The sequence below is a fragment of the Diospyros lotus genome, chromosome 1 (genome assembly GCF_014633365.1).
Source record: "Diospyros lotus cultivar Yz01 chromosome 1, ASM1463336v1, whole genome shotgun sequence".
Taxonomy (NCBI): Eukaryota; Viridiplantae; Streptophyta; class Magnoliopsida; order Ericales; family Ebenaceae; genus Diospyros; species Diospyros lotus.
The window spans coordinates 32,417,450-32,443,059 of record NC_068338.1 but is presented as its reverse complement, the minus strand read 5'-3'; the positions used below and the strand labels follow the sequence as shown (position 1 = coordinate 32,443,059).

The following is a 25,610-nucleotide window of genomic DNA, read 5'->3' as shown; positions in this document are numbered from 1 at the left end:
AAACTGCCTCAAAAGTTTAGGAATGTTGTTGAATTCAACAAGGCAATTATCGAATTCAAAGCTCTTGTATATGATAGTCTCACTATTGAAATATTTGAGAGGAATTGGAATGAATTCTTGATGAAGCATGGATTGGAAAGGAATGATTGGCTAAAGGACCTTTTTAATCAAAGGCAAAGTTGGGCACTAGTTTATCTGCATCATAATTTCTGGGGTGGTATGGTTTCTACTCAAAGGAATGAGGGAATGCATGCTTTTTTTTTATGGTTATGTTCACTCTATGAGCACACTCAAACAATTTGTTGAACAATATGAGATTGCAATGAGTACTAAGATCCATAAAGAGTTTCTGGCTGACTACGACTCAAAATGTAAAGTGATTAAATGCATATCAGAGTTTGATTGGGAAATACAGTTCCAACAGGCATACACAAATTCAATGTTCAAGTTAGTTCAAAATGAGATCAGGCGCTTGTTGTACTGCCATGTTATTTCGCCAACTGAAGAGGAAGCAAGGGCAGCAGCTACTATGGTAGGTATCGAAAAACATAAAATAATGGAGAGATGCATATTAAATAATTGTACCATAAGGAGTTTAGTTACACTATTGAGTATAGAGAAAATGGTGATTATTTAAGCTGCAATTGCAATAAATTTGAATTCAAGGGCATACCTTGCTGCCACATTTTTAAGTTGATGTCCTTTAAAGACATGAAAGTTATCAATGAGAGATATATATTAAGGAGGTGGAGAAAAGATGTTGTCAGGCGCCATTCTAAGATTTTCTTTGCTGGAGGTTATCCTCACATGACTGATGAATTCAAGAAATTCAAGAAAGTGAAATGTTACTTTCAGGAATGTACTGATATGGCTTTTGGTAGTAGAGAGAAGATGGAGTTTATACAAAGACGCTTGACAGCTCTGAAGAATGATTTAATTAATTGGAATGATACTATGGCTGCTAATGAATCTATCACAATAAACACAGATCAGGATGGAGATCAGAATTTGGAAATTGGAGGTATGCCAATTTTGGATCCAAATGTTATTCGTGGTCGTGGAAGGCCGAGGAGTAATCGGTACAAATCATCACGGGAAGTTAATCAAAATAGAGGTAGGAGTTCAACTCGTGGAGGTCGTGGGGCTCGTGGAGGTCGTAGGGCTCGTGGAGGTCGTCGTGCTCGTGGAAGTAATAATGATGAGGTACAATACCATTTCAATAATTCATGATCCATGCTTATGTATTTATTTTTCAATTATTTACGTATAATTCATATTTTTTACATTGAATTTCTGATTTTTCAGATTGAAGGTCAAGGATCACACATGATAGATTTGAATGAGACTGTAGTTGGAACTCAAGGTAGCCAAGCAATATGAATTACTGTTTATGCATTGGACAAAGATATTCTGCAAGAATATGGCTGTGTAGGTTGCGGAGAGCAAAACTTATGGTTGTAAATAGAATTTCCCTTTGCTTAAATGTTTTACTATTCAAACATGTATATTTGGCTCTGGATTGGTTTCTGAAGGATGAAGTCCGCCAAGTGAACTTCATTTACGATAAATTTCGCCTATTCCGGTATTTAGCGAAAATCATATAGTATAGAGTCCGTTTGGCGGACTTCTTCCGCCTAATTGAGTACTGGCAAACTTCGTCCCATATGAAGTCTGCCCAATAACGGTTGGGTGGACTTAATATGGGATGAGATCCGCCCAACAGTGTGTAAGATGGACGGACTTCATGGGGCTGACACATGAAGTCCGTTAAAATATATTAAATACGAATTAATGATTTCGAATAAAAAAAATAACACAAAAAAAATACTATCCACATTATATAACATATCAAAATTATAATATAATATATTAAGAATAAGAATTGACATAAGATTTATAATCTATTAGTGAACAATCGTTACCATAGCTCGATTCCCATTGCATGCAATCGTTTAGAACAACAAATTAATGTTACAAATTGCTCTTGTATTTTGATTTGTAATATACTGGTGAACATTATAAATCTTATATCTTATATGTTTGTTTATAAGATTTATAATGTTACAAATTCTTCACAAAATTGTCACAGAATTGACATAAAATTTAAAGGTAGTGATAATTAATAATTAAAATAAAACTAAGCATGGGTTTTCCAATCTTTATTATTCTTATCTTATCTTATCTTATTAATATATTAAAGCAGGATAGTATGTAATATAATTAATTAGTTATTAAAGTAATAATTAATAATTAAAGGTAGTAATCATTAATAATTAAAGTAAAACAAAGCATAGATTTTCCAATGCATGACATTTTAGTATTCCATTTGATTATAATCAATTAACTTTCATAGATAATTGTTGAAATCATATATTGTGATTATACCTCCTGTGCAAAGCATGAGTTACACTAAATCATATAGTTCAACTCAACTAAATCATAATATTATATATATTGCTAGTTGGTCTATTTGAATATTTAACTTACATTTATAACAAATAATTTCTTCATAAACTATATAGTAGTTTGTAAGATGTTAACTATATAAACACTATAAAAACTTTGAATAATAACATGATTTTGATTTTATTAATAATTAAAGGTAGAAATAATTAATAATTAAAGTAAAACAAAGCATAGATTTTCCAATGCATAACATTTTAGTATTCCATATAGTTCAACTCAACTAAATCATAATATTATATATATTGCTATTTGGTCTATTTGAAGATTTAACTTACATTAATAATGAATAATTTCTTCATAACTATATAGTAGTTTGTAAGATGTTAACTATATAAACACTATAAAAACTTTGAATAATAACATGATTTTGATTTAATTATTTCGGTTGGAAGTAACTATGATTTTGATTTTATTAGTCCTATAAGTAAAACTTAAACAGTATTCTTAATTTTTAATACATATTGGTTTTTAATACAATGAATTTATTGAAAAAAAATAAAAAAAAATTCTGTAATCCAATTAATAAAATCATTGGAAAACGTCATGCATTAACCCGTTCGTCTGGATACTTGTTCTTGGAAACGGAACGTCTATAGCTTTTTACCTCTCTTCCTATAAATAACAGTGTAATAACAAGACTTATACTTATCCCTCTTCATCTGCAACCTATTTCTAAAACTAAGTTTTCATCCCATGGATGAACAAACACCACCGAGGAAAAAAAGGACTGGTGAGTGGACAATCCCTCCATCACCAAAAAGTTTGGAGACGATGTACTTGAAACTCAGGGAACAACATGATGAACTGAAGAATGAAAATTCGATACTCCTGAGAAGGATGATAGCTGATTTTGGGGAAGACGACGCGAGGGAATTTTCGCTTGAGACGTTTCCATTGATGAAGATGTATGATCTGTTTATGGAAGTTCTGCAGTCTATCCAAGAAGATAAAGATCGAAAGGATAATGTCATCCTGATCCCTGACACCAGCTCTGATTCTGTCAACCAGTGAAATGCTTTTCGTTTTCCCCTATTCATCTTTTGTAATGCCGAGTTTCTCATCGTATTTTGTAATGGGATCATATTTTGTTATGCTTGCGACCTCTTGTGAATCTAATTACAAATTTGGCTATTTTATGGTTTTGTTGTGTAGATTGTCTTTTGGCAAGAGTTGTTTCTCTGTTAATTGTCATTTGCGGCGGACTTAAAAATTAATGAGTCGACGGACTTAAAATTATATCAAGAAAACTTAAATGAGGTCCGCCCAGAACAATTAGGCGGACTTAATTTTTTTTCACGTCCGCTAGCAGACTTCAAATCAATTGAAGTTTGCAATTAAAGTCCGCCCAATAGTGTGCTGGTAAGACGAAAATGCCCTCACAAACTTAAACCATGATATAATGAGAGAGAAAGAGAGATTGAGTGACTATGAGGAAGATGACGTGGTGGGGTGATAGAAGGGTAAAATAAGATTTATGAAAAATGAAGAAAAATTTTGGTGGGAAAAGGCTACAAAGAGTAAAACCCTCACTGTGAATAGAATTTCCCTAAATTTAAATACACACACACACTCTCTCTCTCTCTCTCTCTCATTCTTTCTCTCAAAGACCCGCTCGATATCCGTTGAAAGACCCAGCGACCGTTCGACCCGCCGGCCACCGTGCCACGTTTTGTCCCTTGACATTTGTGAGTCGCCGACCATCGTGCTACGTTTTGTCCGTCGACGTCTGTGACCCGCGTGGCCCGCCGGCCAACGTGCGACATCTGTGAGTCCGCCCAACGACGTCCATCCTACCACCGTGCAACCACCAGTCAGGTAAGGATGTAGTTTATTTGTGTTATTTTTGGTGATTTTTGAGCATTGTTATATCCTAAACCCACCGAACCAATGAAGCCATTGCATTGTATCGGAAACTAGAAATGGAAGACGATCGGAAGATGAACGAGTTTCATTGGGCGGACTTTATAATCGAGTTTCATTGGGCGAACTTTATAATATAAAGTCCGCCCAATGAAACCCGTTCATCTTCCGATCGTCTTGGGCGGACATCATCCCATATGAAGTGCCACCAACCGGGCATTAGGCGGACTTCAAATGGGTTTAGAGTTTAAGGTTTTGGGATGAGGTTTGCCAATTTCAGGTGGGTCGATGATGTCCGCCAAGCGGATCTCATATAGTATAAGGTCCGCTGACTGCACTCTCACCCTGCAATTAAAACACAATAAAAACAAATCATAATAAAACTTTTATATTTTTTTTTTTATTTTAGTGAGAGGTTTATACTCGCCAGTGTACGAGTGCAGTTGTAGTCCAAATTTAAATTTATATTTTCTGGATGAATCCAGGTCGTCCACTGAGAGATTTATTTATGGCAAAAGAAAAAGAATGTCACACACACGCACACGCATTTGGACAAATTGACAACAAGATTTTTTATGGTTTTGTTTTTAAACAACATATACTAGAAAATAAAGTAAGGCAAAAATTGAAATAAACATTAAAAGTAAAAATATGAATTTGGATAGTACTTGAGTTAAGACAATTTCAGTACCAACCCGTTGATTCCCAAATTTTAGCATAAAAGATTAGCAACATTAATTTAATTTCAGATATGAGGGTTTGTTATTAAATGCAATTAAAGATGATGATAGTTCTAGGTTAAGCAATCCCCATACATGATATGCGGGATTCTAATTTAAGCAACCACCATAAATCCAATTGCAATTAATACACAAAACAACTAAATTAATCATCCGGGTTTGAGTATGATAGCGTTTCCAGTTCTAGTAACTCTCATACATGGCATGAAAGCTCTAAGTTAGGCTTACGCTCCAATCCAAACCTAGTGATTTTTCAATAATTAATACACACTCATACTGAAATTTAAATTAATGTTACTTATTTAAAACGCAGCTTTCTTTGGGAATCATTGGCGTTGGACACTGTCCTTGCCTTAACCCAAGATTAGATTTAGCTACTCATCTCCATTAAATTAATTGACAGGAATTTAAATGACATAATTTAAATAACAGAATTTAAATGACAGAATTTAAATGACAGGAATTAAAATAGAAGAAACTAACCGGCCATTTAGGCGGTAGATAATTAAAATACAAGAATTAAAATTGCAAGAATTTAAAGGCATAAACTAACCGTCCATTTAGGCGGTGAACAATTAAATGATAAGAATTAAAATTACAGAAATTTAAAGGCATAAATTAACCGGCCATTTAGGCGGTGAATAATAAAGTAATAATAAATGACATAAGAATTTAAAAGAAGAAAGGAAGTAAGTAAGATCACAAGAGAGAATACTAAAGAAAAAGGGAAAGAACAAGAACAATTCTCAAAGAGAGAATTATAAGGAAACAACTAAACTTTTATTCAAGAATAATAATCACACTTACAAATGCAATCAAGTGATCTATTTATAGGCCACAAGATGCAATACAAACCACACAATTTCAATTATTCAACTAGACATAATTATATCTAATGGGCACTCACACACTTAAAGTTAAATGGATTTTAGCTATAATACACACCTAATATTAAATGGATTTTAGCTAAAATACATACCTAATAAAGCACTCATAAAGTTAAATGGATTTTAGCTATAATATCCACCTAATAGTTAAATGGATTTTAGCTAAAAAACACACCTAATAAAGCTCTCACATAAAAAATAAAAATAGATTTCTATAAATTGGTTTTTAATCTTCATTAGGATTAAAAATAATCCTTGGGCCTTCTCCAAATAATATCTTCCATGGGTTGCTCAAATTGGGCCTTAATTCTTCATGGGCTTGAATTCTTCATGGACTTTAATTTTTCATGGGCTTGATTTCTTCATGGACTTGAATTCTTCATGGACTTTAATTTTTCATGGGCTTGATTTCTTCATGGGTTTGAATTCTTCATGGATTTGATTTCTTCATGGACTTGAATTCTTCATGGGCTTGAATGCTTCATGGGTTTGATTTCTTCATGGATTTGAATTCTTCATGGACTTGAATGCTTCATGGCTAAAAATAAAAAAAATAATTTAATATTATTAATAAATTATATATTATATATATGTATTACACATGGCACATATATATATTAGATTATATTAGATTATATATATATTACATGCATGCATATAATGATGTATATGTATTATATATAATTTTATATATTATTATTATTATTATTATTAAATTTTACTTTAAAATGTCATTTCATTCATTTTTCAATTTAAACTTGCATATAACCATAAAATATATATTAATATCTAATTTAAACTATTTTTAAGATCAAAAGAAGGGTATAATTATAACAAAATTTTTATAAAATTAACCACTAATCATCCGCCAAGCGGATATATAGTATAATGTCCGCTTGGCGGACATCATCTTCGATGAGTTCCCGCCCAATACCCGGGTGAGCTAATTTGATTATAAAATGAAGTCCGCTAGGCGGACCTTATATGGAATAAAGTCCGCTAGGCGGACATCATCGGGTATGAGTAGCGCATGATGTCCGCCAAAAGGACTTCATATTGTATGATGTCCACCAAGCGGACTTTATATTCGATTAGGTCCGCCAATCGGACTTCATTTCCTATGAATTTACCCAATACACTGTTGGGCTCAAAACTGAGAAGTCCGAACAGCGGATTTTATATCGTATGAAGTCCGCCAAATACTGGTATTGGCGGATTTCATACCGGATGAAGTCCGCCAAATACCGATATTTGGCGGACTTCATACCCATCTTCATTCTTATTAATTCAAATTTTAGTTTGTTGATACTGAAATTAATATGCTATACTAAAAAATATTATCCATTTGCTGTTTTTGTATTGTTTATTGTTTTTGCTTTTATTATACAGATGGATCTGCAGAAAAATAAATATACTTATATTCACGATCAAAGGGTACTGCCCCCTGGAACATGGGCTACTACACACTGCGGGATCAACCAACTGGGGCCAATTCGACTCGCTCTCAGCCGTTACAACATGTTGGAAGCATTTTTGTCAGGCCCACTCGGTCATTTCTTGCAGGAGTTCCTCCTAATTAGTGGACTTCAATTCGGCCCCGTAGATAAGAAAATTTTGGAAGCGGGGCCCGTAGGGGATGACAGTTTACGGACACGACTATTCCCACATCAACAGTTGGTGTCCGGGCAAGACATAAATTCCGTACTCACTAGAGAGAATCTGGCTGCAGACGATGTCTTGAAGCTGGGTTACATTTTTGTGGTGAACATGATATTGTTGGGGCACGATGAGCGTAAAAATGTGCCTGATATGTTGTGGACTATGATTGAAGATTTAGAAGCATTTCAGGCATTCCCGTGGGGTACCTATATATATAGCCAGAGTCTGTATTTCCTTCATCTGGCTACCAAGGTTGACAAGCTGAGTGGTAAGGTTGGAAAGAAAGTGAACATTTATGGATTTGTCTGGGCATTTCAGGTACGCTCAGCTACATATTACTCTATTTAAATACATAAGATCATTTATTGTATATGATTGTTTTGTTATCTTTTGTTTTATTTTTTATTATAAAACTTTTTTTTTTTTTTTTGTCTACAGTGGTGGTTGATTGAGACATTTCCCTGGATTCAAGGAAAATGGGCTCAAATAGTACCAGAATCAGGCATGATACCTAGATGCAGGAAGTGGCTATCTAGCAAGAGGCCTAAAAACATTAATTATGATGAATGTCTTAATAAGGTATGTGTGTAACCCAACATAGCCTATTATCGTTTGTTTTTTTTTTTTTAATATATAATATATGACCACCTATTATAACATTTGTAAGCACAAGGATTGAGCCAAACGCTTGAGCCCACTAAGGCAGAGAGGGACACGGAGTTTTGGAGGTCCTTTCACCCCCTGCACTGGGTTGGTGTTGATGTCTACAAAAATGGAGGTGGAGAGGGTGATGATCATGATCATGATCATGATATTGGAGGCAAGGAGGTTGGGGAGGAGGTTGATCCACCGAGGGTGGGCAGGGCTGAGGATGCAGGCAAGAAAGGTGGGGAAGAGGCGCAGGCAGTGAAGGCAGGCAAGGATGATGGTGCAAAAATGAAGGCGGTCAGGGGGTGGAAGGGGAGGATGAGGGGTATATTAGTGGTTATAATATGTCAGAGGCGAGACTGCCCGAGAGTACGCATCATGGCTATAATATGTCAGAGGTATGTTCGCTACATATTTTTTTTTGTGTGAAGAACAATTGTTTATTTATAATTATTTTTTCATTTTTAGTTTTTTTTTTTTTTCATTTTGTAGATGACCAAGATGCTGACTCAAGCACTTCAGTTGTTGCAAAGTATGGACTCTCGGTTGAGGCAATTTGAGAGGAATCAAGAAGATATGGATTGTCGGTTGAGGGAAGTACTAAGACATCAGGAAGCTCTGTTAGGCATGGACGCTCGGTTGATGCAAGTTGAGAGAAACCAGCAAGAACTATTAGTTGTGCTACGCATCTCGACCGTCTCTGACCCCCCATATCAGCAGCCAGCTGAGGAGGACCGAACATCCCAAGCAGATGTAAGCCCCAAATTTATCATATTTACATATGATTTTGAAGTATGACCATCTTATAATGGTTAATTAAAAACAGTTGCCGGAAGACGTGGTTATGAACGGTGGACGAATCGCGCGTGATCGCGCACCATCGCAATATTGTCGCACACTATTCATTGATCTAACGCAACATTATAGGAAGAGGAAGAGGATTAAGAAGAATGTCCCGGAGGGGGTCAAAGTGGATCCAATAATAGACAGGACTTTGTTGCCCCCCCAAGTGCAAGAGGGGACAGGAGAGGATGATCCTCCTCCTTATAGTGCATCGGGCTTGGACAATGAATTATTCCCCCCCGGATGGATACAATCAGTATATCAACTCAAAAGAAGAAATCGAGTAAGTATATATAACTAGTACTTTAATGATTTACATTGGCAATGAATTATCACCCTAATAATAATTGTTGGTTATTATAGGCGGGACACTGGTTTCTTGCTCAATCTATTACCGAGTCACCTCCAAGATTTAGAGCAATTGACATCATGGATGGATGGGTGCGTGATTGACATGTTTTTGTGTTGCCTTCGACGTAGGAGAAATGAGGAGTCTGAGCATCCTCCATATGATACCAACTATGCGGTGATGCCAACATCGTTTTTTGTGAGTGCTCAGCCCATCTAATTTAGCTATTTTTTATGTTCATTTGTATGTCGCCCGTGATAAATTTCAAACATTTGTCTTTCAGGGGTTGTTCAATTCCTTACTCAGTGGGAATGATAACTCGACAGCCCAATCAAAGCTGCTCGATTATATCTCAGGAAAGGCTGGTGAAGACATCGCTTGGTGGCAAGTTGACTACGTAAGTAGTATTTAGTTTTAATGATTGATTTAGTTAATTGCACGTGACATATTTTGTTACATGTAGGTCTTGGTTCCTATTTCTCAAAAGAACGAGCACTGGATCGCTGCCAAAATTTGTTTGAATGAGATGAAAATTGTCATCTACGACTCCCTGGCACGGTCTGAAGATAGTAGGAAGTACAGGTTCGAGTTCATGAAGCCATTCGGGTACCTCCTACCCACGATCCTGAGGCGCAGTGAATATTACAATCATATCTCCACGCTTGCGCCTCCATGTAAAGAATGGGAGCTGGAGAGTCTTGATCCGGCAAAGGTGAACATTCCACAACAACTGGATAGGTACTGCAACTTTTAAATTAAGTATTACAAAAGGCAATTGATTACATTAAATTGTTATCATCTAATGGTTTGACATTGAATTTTTTTATTTGTAATATAGTCACAGCTGTGGCTGCTATGTAATAAAATTCATTGATGACATTTTGAGACACAGAGAGGATCGTTGGGTCACTGATCAGACGAATGATGATACCCTTGCCCTTCGGAAGAAAATTGCATATTATCTATATAGATATAGTAAAGTAATTGATGATAATTGATGTTCGGTAAGTATTCTTAGGCTTTAGTTTTAATTCAATTGTTGTATCTTGTTTTATATAACAAACTATCTTTTCCTTTGTATGTGTAGTGGCCAGTGGGCATTATACCCAATTGTATTCCTGTTTCCTTTGATGAACGAACGAGGGAAAATGTGAGAATTTAGGATGTGAAAGGAAAATATTCCAGTTTAGTGAAAACCTCATATGGGTCTCTCCCCCCCCCCCTCTTATCTTTTTTTGCTTTCTGTTTCTCCCAGTGGGTTCTTTTTTACCACTTTATATTTTGTATTATTTTCTATACTTGTAAAACTTTTCATCATGATGAATATTAAATTGTAATTTACCTACAGCATAATTCTGTCAACGCAGTTGGCCAAGAAAACTTGCCAAATGCCATCGGAGAACTGCATGTGTTCTACCTAAATTACTTCTTGTAGTTAGATAGGTGGTATTATTATATGGTGATTTCTTGTAATTTTCATTGTTTCTTCTAGTTAGCTGTTGTAATTTTCATTGTTTTAATTTAATGTATTATAGGTATTTAAAATGAACCGGAAAAACATCCAATATTGTTACTGATTTTACTGTTCATAGAAGCAGAATGTTGAAGTCCGAAAGCAGACTTCATCTTGGTTTAAATCCACCTGGCGAACCTCATATTAGTTTAAGTCCACCATGCGGGGCGGACTTGATATTGTTTTAAGTTTGCCTAAACTATCCGATCGGACTTCATATTTGTCAGTCCGCCCATCAATATCCGGGTACATCGTATTGTTCGGGCGGACCCATCAACGATGAAGTCCGCCAGGACGCTCCCTTATGCGGATTTCATAATTGCCATCAAGGATGAAGTCCCCCCGGACAATTTGGAATGCCACTACTGCAACTATTTCGTGTTTCAAATAATGCATTGACAACGAAAACCATTATAACTTAAAGACTATCAACTATCAAAACAGAAATGAAGCTAAATGCATAACAATTTCTAAACTTCTATATATACCAACCATTCATCAAATCTCATCGCAACAACAATTTCATAATAGCTTGGCATACATTCGAGCAAATTTCTTTGTTTCAAGCACTTAATCATAAATAATTTCTAACATAAATCACTACATCAATTACAACTTTTCAAAATAACATTCCACTTAAAAAACCAAAAACTAATCCAATATACATCCTAAAATGAACAAATTTAAGCTGCTATATGCATAAGTGTCCTCCATTTTACCAGAGTTTGTATTTAAATCCGAGACAAAAGTACCGATAGATCTAACACTAGAACTTCCTTCTTCATTCTGATTTCCATCAAAGAAAGCGTAGAACGCAGCAACAACTTCATCCTTAGTTTTGAATGACTTGTATAAACTTCCACTAAAACCAATCACATATGGTGCACATTCATCCCAGCTGAAATATACCCCAGGTCGATTTCCTTTGAAAACAACATAGAACCTCTTTCTTTTTTCTTTCTTCCATTTGCAATTCCCAGCCATAGAATGGACAAAATCAACACCAATGTCGTTGGAAAGTGTTTCTTCATTCAACCTTCCTTCAAAGAAAGCCTGGTGCGCTTCAATAGCCTCTTCCTCACTTTTGAAAGACTTGTATAAGCTGCCCCTAAAACCAAGCACATGTGGTGCACATTCTTCACATGTTGAATAAATTCCAGGTATCATACCTTTAAACACAACATAGAGTCTCTGTTTCTCCTTGTTTTTTATTTCCATAATTCTCTAAAAAAATAAGGAGATAGAGAGGAAGATATGGAGATAGAGGTTGGATGAAAAAGAAGCATAGGATAGAGAAGAAATATAGGTTGGACTTGGACGAAGAAGAAGCACATAATAGCTTTTTGGGGAAGGCCATTGTTAATATTGATATTCTTAAAATTCAGTAAATAAAGTGAGGGAGAATGAAGCACATAATAGCTTCTTGGAGAAAGCCATCGTGACTCTTGGGATTCTAAGAATCCATTAAATCAGGGGGGACTGCAGATGCAGTCCACCAGCCCAGCGGGCTACATATGCAGTCCGCCAACACTACATTTGGCGGATTGCATTTAGATGTAGTCCGCCAATTTATGCAATCCGTCAGAAATTGGGGCTTATTTGATGTCTTTAGTGCTTTCATGCATCAATTAATTCGAGCAAAGTAGAATAATCCGTATTTAAAGCCATTGTGACTCTTGAAATTCTAAAAATTCATTAAATGAGGTGAGAGACTAAAATTTAAATTTAACAAGGAAGAGAGAGAATGGAATTTTGAATTGTGAATAGAAAGGGTATTGTTGGCAACCTCCAGATGTACAGATATATAGCATACGTTTTGGGATTAGGTAGATAATTCATGGAACACATAGCATACGTTTTGGGAATTTTTTTTTTTTTTTTCAAACGGACTTTATCTGTGTTGAAGCCCGCCCACACTGGGCGAACTACATCTTAGATGCATATCCTTGCATCTGCTAGGATGTTAGCGGGCTGCATCCCAGCGTCTTATAGTCCGCTGGGATACTGGCGGGCTGCATTTAGATGCAGCCTGCCAGCGGCTGCATCCTAGCAGACTGCATCTGCTGGGATGTTGGCGGGCTGTATCCCAGCTGCAGTCCGCTGGGATGCTGGCGGGCGGTGGCTGCATCCCAGCGGACTGCATGCTGGCAGGCTGTCGGTGCATCCCAAATGCAACTCGCCAACGATTGCATCTTAAATGCAGTCTCGAAAATTGGGATTTGCCTGAATTATTGAGCGGGTTTTATTATTGATATTTTTGTTATTTGATATTTTTAATAATTTTGTGCGTCAACTAATCCGAACAAAGTAGAATAATCCGTATTTAAAGTCATTATGAGTTTTGGGATTCTAAAAATTCATTAAATTAGGTGAGAGATTAAAATTTAAATTTAACAAGGAAGAGAGAGAATGAAATTTTGACTTGTGAATAGAAAATGTATTGTTGGTAAATAAAATGTTAAATGACATTCTTATCCTAACATTAATAATTGAAATGACAAAAAAAAACAATTTTATCTGGACCGATTCTATTCAAATAGCAAGGTCCTTTTAAAATATACTAACCATTTAAATTGTTTGAATGCTCAAAACAAAATGCACTAAATGTCAATTGCCTAAAAATAAGATAATAATGTCTACTTATTGCATCTTAATTATATTATCTTTACTCTATGATAATTATTATTTAATCAACAATAATAAGATATAAAGTTTTTTATCTCATCAAACAAGACAAATCACATTAACTATAAGCTCTTTCATCATTTTTATTTATGGTACGTATCTTTTCATACTTTTATAACTCATATTTTACTTAAAAATATTTTTTTTATCATTTTTTAAAAATATATTTGTATACCTCTTTTTCTAAAATTTATTACATTCCATCCACTGATGATTTGAACCTTTATTATTCTCTTTCTCACTTAGTTAATCACTTTAATTATAATTTATACAAATTAACTTTAGTTAATTTGATATGTTGATTATTTTTAATCCGAACTGTATTTATTTCTTACCTTTTGAGCTATGAAATGTCCTTAATAACTTTTTATTTTATATATTTTATTAAAAAGTATTTAAATTAATTTATAGTTCAAATTCTAAAAAACAAAAATAATTTTATTCTTAATCTTATTAGGAATAACATCATTCTTAAAATTCTTATATTTTGCACCACCTCTAAGGTTGACCCTTACAAGTAGCTGTTATGCTTGCCAAAGATGAAAACAAATAGCCAAATCTGAAAATTTAGATCCAACGAAACTAGCTACATTTTCCCTCGTTAAAAATTTGACAAATTTGACAAGTCTTGCCACAATTGGTGATCAAAATCTTGTCATCCCTCATCGCCATCTTCCCCCCCCCCTTCGAAGAGACGTTGAAGAAACGGTGACAACGGATCCAGATAAGATGAGTTACAGGCATAGAGGACAAATTGTAGACACTAGATCCAATGACGGCAAGCAAAACCAGTTGCTGTGGCGACGTCTTCTTCAACAAGAAACACATTGAGTATTGTTTTTGATTTTTGGATATTTTATATTTATTTTTGTATTGGATGAGTGATATTGTGTATTTGATTATTTTATATATTTAATTATTGATTTTGTGTGTACATGTATTTAATTATTTTGTATATTTGATTATTAATTTTGTATATGAATGTATTTAATTATTTTGTGTATTTGACTATTGATTATATATATGCATGTATTTGATTATTTTGTGTATTTAATTATTTATTTGGTGTATATGTGTATTTGATTATTTTGTATATTAAGTTAAAAGATAATCTCATGTTTAAATTAAATAAATTTCTAAACAAAATCTGACGGTTTTTGGAATATGACTATAGTTGGAATTTTAATTTTAAGATATTAAAATTTTAAATATATTATTATGGAATTATTTCAAATAATTTGGTTAAATAATTGTTTTAAAAAAATATTAGTAAATTGATTTAAAAATATAATAAATATTATTAATATTTAATATAGTAATATTTATTATTAAATTATAAAATATGTAAGCACCCCGCCCGGATATCCCAAGCACCTGGATTACCCGAACGGGAGCGCTTACGGGAGGAGAAAAGAATGAGACACCAGACAAAGACCACCCCGGCATGTATACACAAAAAATAAGAACAGCAGAAGCAAAGCTCGAGACATGCATGCACTATGGGTACCCCGCTAACACAACGGTCACAAGATAAATAAATAAACACAAACTCCTGTGCCGACATATACAAGACTCGAGAAAACACCTGGCACAATACGAAATAATAGAGTAAATTCTACTCAGACATCAGAGTTGATAGGGATTGACGAGACTGCCTGTACACCACATCGACTCTGTCGTTAACGCTGACTCCCTTGCCATGGCCAACGCCGCCACTACCTGGAATGATGGAAAGCAAGGTGAGTCGAGAGACTCAGCAAGCATAAGGAAGAAAAGGCAGAAGGCTACACAAAACCAGAAATCTCACCCCAGAATAAACCCCCAGGTACACACAAGTCATGAGACACTACAACACAACAGCTCAATAGCATAACAAAATAAAAGCACATACCGGTCCTTGGGGCCCACATAAGACACTTGGCACCCAAGTCCCATACCAACCTGCCGCTGCCCTGAAAGGCAACAAATATCTGCAACAAACCTGCGCGCGCTGTCCCAGGCCGGTACTCCCGTCACCTGTATCCGTCGGTACTCCCGACAACAGAGCCATAGGCTCCCTCGAAACGGTATTCCCGTCCGAGAACTAAATACTACCAGTATCCATGCAATGCACATAGAAATGCAATGGCGTAGTGAGCATCAACGTGATACAAGGCGCCCATACATCCAGGCATCAGGCCATGCTCCGCCCACATAGTAAACCACACGCCATGCATATGCTCGGGGTGGATGCAACCTAACCAAAATAGAATGTTCGTGCTCAAGCATACTCAATGAATGGATATCCCAATATGCATCCCGTACCCATGTGCATATCAAATCATGAACAGTAATACAATGTATCTAATCATGCAGTAAATCACTTACCGGCAGAGATAGTCAGCAATGCCCGGCACCAGTCAACGGCCAGTGACTAGGGGTGTCCACCCGACGGTCCACATCAGGGCAGTACCATAGTCTACCCCAACGTCACCAACAACCGACCCCTGCCCCACTGCTCAATAGCTCTAACCGAACCATAAATAAATCCGAGAAAAACTATAAATAAGCCCGATAAAATCATAAATAAACTCGTCCGTCTAGGAACCTAGTCCTCAAATTGGTTCAGCATCATTCCCGAAAGGAGTGGGGGCGGTACAAACCCCCATAAGCTCACAACAAATAAAACTCTAGAAGCCTCAGATTTAATTTAAATTAAAACAAATGAATAAGAATAACAAATAAGGTTAGGAGCCGAATTAGAGTAAGGGAGAGAATAAAGTACAGGAAATCACGGGGTGTTTCACGGGAATTAAAGATCAAGAAAAGAGGGTTAAGAGCTTGCCTTTACACGGCCGTTCCTTGCTTTTCTTGCGCACCCGTTGCGAAGTAAAACGTTCGCTGGCAATAAATAAAATCGCGGCTTTAATTAAATAAATCTACCGTGCAATATAATTAATTTAGCCGTCTAAAATCCCACGTAAGCGCACCACAATTAAAATCTCAACGAGTCTTATATTTATTTTAAATTAAATCACGCTAATAAAGCCAGCTTAATAAATTAAATTTAAACCAAACGACTCAAATGTCCATAATTAATAAACGAATCGAAACAGACGAAGGAAAGGTATAAAATACAAGAAATCACAGGGTTTCTCACGGGAATTAAAGAATACGAGGAAAGGGGTTGGAACTTGCTTGAAATTAGCTAATTTCGACCTCTCTTAAACTCCCGAGGCAAATTAAATCATTTCCTAGCAAATAACACAATCGGGACCCAAATTAATTAATTTTAATTGCGTAAAATTTATAATTTAAACATGACATGCTTCGACTAATTTTTACCCACGTACCTGATCACTTCCTTTGCCAAAAAATCCCAAAATCCCTTTATTTTTCATATTTTTCCTCTTCTTTTATTTTCTTCTTTTTCTTCTCCTTTTTTTCTTCTTCTTCTTCCGCGCCCACTGCTCCAACGCCTTCTCCTTCTCCTTCTTCTCTTCTTATTTCCTTCTTCCTTTCTTCTTCTTCTTATTCCTACAACAGCGCACCAGCGGCCGCCTGTCGCGACCGAGCTCCACCAGTCGCCACCTCGACCAGCACTGCCCTCGCCCGCCCCTAGCCGGCCTCCGCGTGCCACCGCGCTTGCTGCCACTGCCGCTGCTCGCGTCGTTACCTCTCGGCTGCTGCTTCCTCGCTCGGCTGCCATGGCCGAGCTCACACGGAGCTTCCATGGCTACCAGCTCCCTCTCTTCCTCGTTCTATCTCTCTCCCTCTCTCTCTCTCTTCCTCTCCCGATCTTTATCTCTCACTCTCTGCTCACTCCCTCTGTCTCTCCTCTGCTCTTCTTTGCTTTCCATTTGACAGAAATGGCGTAGCCTCCAAGCATCGCCCACAGCCACAAAATAATACACAATTTAATTAGTTTAATTTAATTTAATTAATTTCACTTATTATTTTTATGAATATATATATGTATATGTGTATTTATATATTATTTTAAATTAAGTTAACATAATTTACACATTGATTAGTTTTGGGATATTACAAAATAAATAATATAATTTTATGCTTGTAAAAATTATATGTAAGATAAAATAAATAGAAATGAAATTTATTAGATTATTCCCGACGAACAGTTATTTTGCTTGGCAAACCATGTAATAAGGAGCCAAACTCCAAAATCTAGCCATAACGGAGCTCGCTAAGTTTAATTCGCCTTGCAAAAAATTTAGCAAGCTGGAAATCCCTCGTCACAAGTGAGCAAGTGAAAATTTTGAATCCCTTGTCGCCATCCCTCCCTCCCAGCGGCCATTAACGACCATCAAATTTGTCAATAACCAGACATAGGGAAGACTGGATCATCTTAAGAAGAACCAGCAGAAACGACAAGGGTGAGAGGTCGGAGTTGGATGGAAAGAAAGATGATGAAGAGAGTGATGTAATAAGTGGTGAGATCAACAATAGGATTGCCCCCATAAAATGTCGTTGAGGATGACGAGAATGATGTGGATGAAGAGAAGACCAAGATTTCTCGAGGGGTTTGTGAAATTTTGATATTTTTTTTTATCTATTTTTGTATTAAATAATTAATATTATGTATTTAATTATTAATTTGTATATTTAATTATTAATTTTGCATATGTGTATTTAATTATTAGTTTTTTTTATTATTTTATGTATTTAATTATTAATTTATATATTTGATTATTAATTTTGTGTATACATGAAAATTATGAATAAGGTAAAATAAATATAATTTTATTTTATTAAAATAAATAAATAAAATAGAGAATGAAATAGAGATTCTGGTTACAGCACACACAAATTTTGAAGAAAAATTATATTAAGAAGTGAATTATTTATAATATAATAGAAAGTGAGATATGAAGGTGAGTTGGAGATAGTTTTAATAAATAAATAAATAAAATAAAAGTCAAATAAAGAGTATTGTTAGAACAAATATAATTTTTAAAATAAGATTAAAATAAAAAATAAATTATTTATAATATAAGAAATGAATTGTTGGTGAGTCAGGCTAATTTCATTACCCAATATTTGTGTTACACCGTAAACCTAGTCGTACAAAAAGCCGGGGGAGGGGGGGGGGGGGGTGGGGGTCAGACGTGGATCCTCACCCGACCCGCTTTGTATATCCCAGCCCATCAAGTCTCCAATAGGGTTTGCAAATAAATTTCGCCCAACTCCAGCCATCGCGGCCATTGTGCAAATATCTGACTGCCATCATATCGCTAGGAGAGAACGGTGGAGACTAGGGTTTGTCACTGAATCACCATGAGAGCTAAGGTAAAGAGTTAAAACTGTACTAGATGGATTTTGATTTTGAGTCACAACCAGTTATTCGAATCTAACTTTAAAACCGATTGTTGTGTCGTTTTTTTATTTCAGTGGAAGAAGAAGCGCATGAGGAGGTTGAAGAGAAAGCGACGAAAGATGAGGCAGCGATCTAAGTAACCTACTGGCTTTTCCAATAGCGTGGCTGGCTCTCTCCGCGTCGTCATGTTTCTTTTCCTTTCGAGTTTTTATGTTGTTAGGTTTTTGGCTTGTCAAGGACGTTTGGCTATGGTTTTATTTTCAATCGAATGAATTTGTAGCCAGATTTTGCGATTATTGCCCTCAATGAATTTTAAGCGATATTGATACAATTTGTTTCTGTTTAAATCATCTGGGTATCGTTTTGGGTTCTCACTTGTATAATCATTCTTATGCCTTCACTTTTTGATGCGTTTGCCTTGAATGCGAAATTGCTCTGAGATTTTATCTTCTTGCACGCAAACGAATTGTTCTGGAAAGTGGCAAAATCTCCGATGCCAAGGATTATGGCTTGTTTGTGAGTATGATGTGGTGTTGGTGTTTGGATTTTTTTTCCATTTTGAGTAATAATTTTCGGGGATGCTAATGTCTCATTGAGTGACCAGTGCTCTTGATTAGGTCTCTCTCTCTCTTATCTCTCTCGGGTCATGCGAGTGTTTCTTATGTAGAGGTGGATCATCTAGGTTCTAAACTCAAAAGCGTGAGATTGATTAGTGTGCTTACAATTAAGCATGGAAATGTAAAAGGGCCTTCTTCCACAGAGACTTAAAAAATTTGGATGTTTTGTAGAAATTTGCATATGTCATCACCTTAATTACTTGGTTTAAAATAAACAACTGCAGAAAGAGCATCCCTGTTAAAGTCTTGATTCTTTCTGATTTAAATTGATTTTAGCTTTATGTTTGTTTCATTTGTAGGCGATATAACCTGCTTAGCAAATTAGATCTAAAATAAGTTCATACTAATAACAATGCGACATTTATTCGGTTTCATGTTTTTAAGCATTGAAGTGCACTCAAGCAAACACTATGTTGTATGAATATGGGTGGATAATGCAAGCATAACTTGATAAGGCCGCATGGTGGCATAACTTGTCAGGCACACACCAATCATCTGTAATGGGCTAGGTGTTTTGGAAATTTAATATGGTTGGAGGATGGGAAAAAAGTAGAACAAAGTTTGGTATGGGAATACAGTGAAGTCATCGTGCATTGTTTCACATCCATCTCATTCCTATTTCAGTCTGACTCTTTGGTGACCCTTAGATTCTAATGTTCCTCTGCTAGTTTTTTGCTAAGGCACATGGTTTTGTTGAAGTTACTTTGGTACGATCAGTTCGCACTTCACCTATTGATTTTGCTTACTAAATGTATGAAGTCGTGCTTTATGGATGGAACTCGCAAATTTATATGGTGGTAGGGCGCGCACACTTCATTTTGTACAAATAATTGTTTTTGGGTCTACAACACTTACAGGTTCGCTGGAACCTTCACCTTATAGGCACTAAGAATAACCTCTCTGCTAAACTAGTCTACAATTACCCTTTGTACTAGTAATTTGCAATAAGGTAGTCTTTCACCCTACATACTGTTAGATCCTTTGTTTTCTAGCAAAGTGCTATTGTTTTTGTTGACAAGTTCCAACCTTCCGTAGTTCTTCAAATGCATGCTTGGTTTCTGCATCAAAGCCACCTGCAAACTGAAAAAGCTTTTTGTTATTAGAACAGGTCGAGGGAAGATTTCTATACAAAGGTCTTGTCTACCTGGTGTACTCGAAAAGCAAATCGAACACCTTGTAGCAGAAGGTCTTCTTGTGAAGATTCATTGTTCTGCAGTTCTTTGGCTACCCTTCTCATGTATGCCTTTGTCAATGTCAGTGAACTTAGCTTCATCTGTAAGTAAGTGCCAACAAGTTCATAGCAATATACTTGAGGTAGTGAGAGTCTTTATTGACAGATAAAATGCAGATTTTTTTTATGAGCGATTAGGAAGGTTGGATTTAAATTGGCAATGGTCAAGGGATTATGCAAAACATGTTATTGAATGATGAGTGGACATGGCATACCCTAAACGTAACAGATTGCTGTTTGAAATTTGCTTGGTAATGTAGCAGATCTCACTAACTTATTATACAATTGGTGGTAAGGTGGTATTTTCAGCCAAGCCTACATGCTTCACAATAAAACTCATCAAAGTACCACCTACCTGCCCAATCAGACCACCGTCTAGCATCCATCCACAAGGGATACAGAACTCCCGATATCTTTTGCTGGTACCTTCTCTGACTCTTTCAATGTTGTTAACACTTTGTTCCAATCTGCGAGAAATGGGATTTATCATGTAACTAAAAATACTTAAATTTAGTAATTAAGCAATAGAACCCTAGAATATACATGCTCGCCTGTCTTGCAATGTCTGCATCCTTCTTAGGGACTCTATAAGAAGCTGCTTTGGATTGTCCTTGAATGTTGAAACTTCGGAGTAAAGATTTTTCAGGTCCTGGTATGTGAAAGCAGCTTCTCTTAATGCATCTGCTTTTCTCTCTGGCCATTGTGGGAAGTGCTTCAATACAGCTCTTTCATCAACCAGGTGGGATAGCTCTCCATCCAGCCATTTTACAAATGCCTCCACATCAGACATTTCTGTAAAAGCTGCAGTCTCAACAGCCCTTGTTAAGAGTTTTATAGATTCCCCTCGAGTTTCCACATCTGACTTTATCTGCTTATGAAACCAATAGTGTCAGCAATATATGGAATGATTTGATAATTAAGAAATATCAAAGGGACTTTGCTTCGTTGCCATACTTACAGCCAGCAAATGAGTTGATCTGTTTTCAATTTCTCCTATCATGTTCCTTGGATTTATGTCTGGCATTGTTCCTGTCAGATTTGTTTTGTTCTCCTTCTGGGAGTCTCTCTTCATAATCATTCTGTAGAACTCTATCACCTCTGGCACGCGACGCACTGCTTTTGATCGAACTAGCAAGTTTGAAGGTAGTGGCGGCGGCGGCGGTGCTGGTGCTGACAGGACTTTGTGTGAATGGGTGGAAGTAGTTGGCATTTGGCCTGGTGGTTTTGGTACTCTCGCTGGCTTTCCCTTTTCAATGGCTGATTCCAGAAAATCTTCAACTGGCTTCAAATTCTCCACTTCAAGCCTTCGATCTGCAATTTCAAGTAGAGCTGATGGTTTCTGTGGATACTTATCTGTGTTTCTGCCATCCATAGAGTTCTGCAACTTCTTCCACAGCATGGTTTTCCTCTCATTATCATGTGCTTTGAGTGCGCCTACTTGTGCTTTTAGCCGGGCCACTTCCTGTTTTAGCTCCTGATTTTCTTTCTCCAGCAAATTGTTCCTTGCCAGAGTTGCTTCGAGTTCTTTTCTGATAAAGGATAATACTCTTGATTCATCGTTATCTATCGGCATTCTCTTTCCCTGATCTGCTTCAAGTGAAAGTCTAGCATGGAGAGGAGTCGTTATATTGGATTTGCTTGATTTTACCATTCAAGTGTGCCTTACCTCTCAAGGAAGGTATTCTCACCTAAAGCCTGATACATTTCATAAGTGCCCATAGATTTATGAGAAAATGGTTGATCAAGATAAGATAGTTCAGCTCTCAAGGTGGGTATTTTAGACAATTGGCACTCCTGATCTAAGATTTGTGGGTCTTTTTTTCTTTGTTTTAGCCTTCAATTTTAGCTGTTTGTGTAGGTGAGAGATTTCTTAAGTTTTCTAGCATTTGTTGTGTGTGTGACCTGGCTGCCCCCGGGTAGGCATGTTAGGTATTATTTAATTCTCCAGTCAAATTGACTTATGACTTGCTAAAAAATTTATGTGGGGGCTGCTTAGTTCATGAAAATCGTTAATTCGAGTCTCACCTACTTGCTGGAGCATCATATAAGGAACGGTATATCTTGTTGTATCTTATAATCCTTGTTTTTCATGTAGTATGGAGCATAGCTTTCCATGAGGTTTGATTGATTGCAAAATACTAACATTCTTTGTAGAACTTCCTTTCATGAATGCCCTGTTGTCCAAGTGGAAGCCCCAGGTTGGAAGTTGCAGGACATTAGGTCAATCTACTATGATTTCTAAGCCCATATTGGTAAAAGTATGCCAATTGATTTTGTGTTCCTTCTTGTTTTAAAATTCACAGCCTACTTTTTTGCTTGTGAAGCAATTGAAGGGGGGAAATTGGAGAGGCAAAGAGATGGCGTATAGCGATGGATGCCGACAACAGAAAATTAAACAAAAAGAGAAAGGTCTTGATTGTTACGGCCTATCAGAATGCAAGCCACCCGTTTTTACTTATTTTTTCTATTCTTGCCCTTCATTTTTTTAGTTTATACAAGAAAATGATGACGAGTTTGGGTAGGACAACCAGACTTTGTGTTAATGTTTGAATTTTGTTGCTAAATCTGGCTCTAATGTCAAAATGATGAATGATTGAATTTTGATTTATTAGTGGTTGGAGTAGAGCATAGAGATATATTGCTTGTAGCCTCATTAGTGTGGTGAAGAACCTGAAATTATTTGGTTGAGAAGTTCCTTTAAATGCTTTACTGTTCCCCCCAAGGTACCCCTAAAATCAGTTGGTTAATAGGTAGAGAATTGGACATACCCTTTACACCTTTAAAGTTAATATTCTCACCCTCATGGTGAAAAAGGGAAAAGAAGTGTCTTAAAAGCTGGAGTAGGGGTTGGTAGAAGCCAGCTTGGAGGTTCTTAAATTCTGCTTTTCTTTTAGTGTCCATGGCAAACTTGAGCCCTTAGGAGTCAATTGCCTAATGGCAGGGGAACCCTAGAGGGTGATGTATCAACAACTTGCTGATAATTGAAGAACATTAGAATAATGTAATACAGCATGGCTTGATGGGCATTTATCAAGTACAGTCCTAATCACCGTAGGGGGCTGACGAATCTCATACTTTTGGATTTAGGATTTGTGATAGGAAAATGATTTTTTTTGTATCCTTAATTAATGAGAAATTGCGGCTACTACCCTTTGGATTGCACCTGGTAAATTTAGCAGGTATATGCAATAGCTCACAAATCAAATGCACCAAGTACATAAAGATCTGTGTATGAATTTGTCTCTAGAAATGTTTGAACTCTAGTTGTATGGAGACTTTTACAACCATGAGGGGTGGAAAATTATTTTGCCATTTTCTTGTACGCCACAAATCCCTTGTTCCCCATTCATTGCCTAACCCAATAGGGATTTTCACTAATATGCTGTCAGCGCATGGTTTGGATCTTTCCTGGCTTGACAGTTGCACAGACTGGTGTCAATCAGTGAAACTTCAATCTTATTTTTCTCAGTTTAGCCCCATCTTACTACTATGTCCAGATTTTTGTCATTTTCTTTTTACTTATAAATTTTTGTTAAGTTTGATTATTAAGAGCGACCATATTGGCAATCAATTTTCACGTTTCAGGCATATAGCAGCTAGACAAAGTTTTGGGCGTATTTTCTTTATACATTGGATCATAAAATGGTGAAGTTTTCTGTACTTGCTTACTTTTACGCATCATATGGGCATCTGTTTAACCCAGTTTTAGCCTCAGTTTTGATTCACAAGCTGGGAGGAAAGGGAAAAGAAAAAGATAAAAGAGAGAGATGCTTAATCTTTTTGACTTTTGTATGATTGTCTCTCTTCGTCAAGAACACCACCAAAAGAAAAAGATTACAAATCCACTGATTCTGCTGGCAGTTGATGCTACAGGGAACCAGCCTCTGTGGTCCTCAAAAGGTTTTGCATGAACAAGGGGCTCTGATGTTCAAACACCAGTTTGATTAATTATTCTACAAAGATTTAAAATATTTTTCCACTTTCTGTTTCGATCTTGAGCTGAAGCCAAGGGTAAAATGAAATAGGAGTATGGATTACTAATTAAATGTTCAAATTTTATAAATGCAGACTAACTAAAACACAAAAAGTTAACCAGGATGTTCAAATTTCACCATCACAAATACATGCAAATGCAAATTGACATACCCTGATGGGGATTTGAGGCAAAATCTTCAGTTGCACCTCTCCCCAATAAAGATTATATTTTTTTTGATGGGTTTTAATTGGTTCACATACATCTCTTTCTTCTTCTTTTTTTTTTTGAATTAAAAAGACTTGATGGTTAGTTGGACGGTCGGTCCAACTAACCTATTAAATTTGATTTTAATAACTATGCTTTTGTATAAATGTTTGTAAAAAAATTAATGATAAAAACATAAATAAATAAATAGTATATTTAAATAGCATTTGTTAAAATGAACGAGATAAAATTGTATTAAAATAAGGTTAAAATATTTTCTAAATTAAGATATGAAATGATCAAGATAAGATTTCAGATTTTTTATTAAATTATTTGTTAAATTTTTTAAAATACACTAAGAATTGCACTGTTATGAGATGAGAGAGCATATAAGTTATTCTTTTAATTGTAAAATTCTAGATAAATTTTTTTCTCCCTCCCCTAGATAAATTTATTTATAAAATTTCAAATAAAAAATCATTTGACATCTTTTTAGTGAGTTGCTCGATAAATTTGACAAATATAATAGAAAATATTTTTATCTTGAATAATTTCAAAATCCCACTTTTTTCATTCCATATATTGATTAACAAACACTAGCATTAGCAGGAAACCAAG

General features: G+C 35.9%; 2 protein-coding genes and 1 long non-coding RNA gene across 6 annotated transcripts; 1 reads left to right on the top strand and 2 right to left on the bottom strand.

The window, feature by feature from the left end:
• Window positions 1-11,616: 11,616 nt before the first annotated feature.
• LOC127788602 (uncharacterized) lies at window positions 11,617-12,183 on the bottom strand. The gene has a single exon (XM_052317118.1). The coding sequence runs from the start codon at window positions 12,181-12,183 to the stop codon at window positions 11,617-11,619; it is 567 nt and encodes a 188-aa protein (XP_052173078.1).
• Window positions 12,184-18,750: 6,567 nt separating this feature from the next.
• On the top strand, window positions 18,751-22,981 carry LOC127795422 (uncharacterized). 2 transcript variants are annotated; one of them, XR_008021795.1, is made up of 3 exons: window positions 18,768-18,936; window positions 19,039-21,234; window positions 22,967-22,981. It is a non-coding gene; the product is annotated as an uncharacterized LOC127795422 (long non-coding RNA). The 2 variants fall into 2 exon arrangements; XR_008021796.1 differs by lacking the exon at window positions 22,967-22,981 and having other exon boundaries at window positions 18,751-18,936; window positions 19,039-19,314.
• LOC127795400 (protein CHUP1, chloroplastic) lies at window positions 20,519-22,630 on the bottom strand. Of its 3 annotated transcripts, none has more exons than XM_052327066.1 (5): window positions 21,771-22,628; window positions 21,364-21,680; window positions 21,168-21,279; window positions 20,755-20,854; window positions 20,519-20,661 (listed from the first exon to the last, which is right to left on the bottom strand). In XM_052327066.1, exons 1-5 carry the CDS (start codon window positions 22,461-22,463, stop codon window positions 20,645-20,647), a joined length of 1,239 nt encoding a protein of 412 aa, XP_052183026.1. In that variant the 5' UTR covers window positions 22,464-22,628; the 3' UTR covers window positions 20,519-20,644. The 3 variants fall into 3 exon arrangements, with proteins under 3 accessions (XP_052183026.1, XP_052183019.1, XP_052183034.1); XM_052327059.1 differs by having other exon boundaries at window positions 20,726-20,854; window positions 21,771-22,625; XM_052327074.1 differs by lacking the exon at window positions 20,519-20,661 and having other exon boundaries at window positions 20,726-20,854; window positions 21,356-21,680; window positions 21,771-22,630.
• Window positions 22,982-25,610: the final 2,629 nt, after the last annotated feature.

Excerpts from the sequence above, each read along its gene's own strand:
- LOC127795400 (XM_052327059.1), bottom strand. The coding sequence starts at position 22,463 with ATGGTAAAATCAAGCAAATCCAATATAACGACTCCTCTCCATGCTAGA. Across the intron at positions 20,855-21,167 it reads ACGGTGGTCTGATTGGGCAG|ATGAAGCTAAGTTCACTGAC; the intron begins GTAGGTGGTACT and ends ACTTACTTACAG. Across the intron at positions 20,662-20,725 it reads TTGCTTTTCGAGTACACCAG|TTTGCAGGTGGCTTTGATGC; the intron begins GTAGACAAGACC and ends AAGCTTTTTCAG.
- LOC127788602 (XM_052317118.1), bottom strand. The coding sequence starts at position 12,183 with ATGGAAATAAAAAACAAGGAGAAACAGAGACTCTATGTTGTGTTTAAA.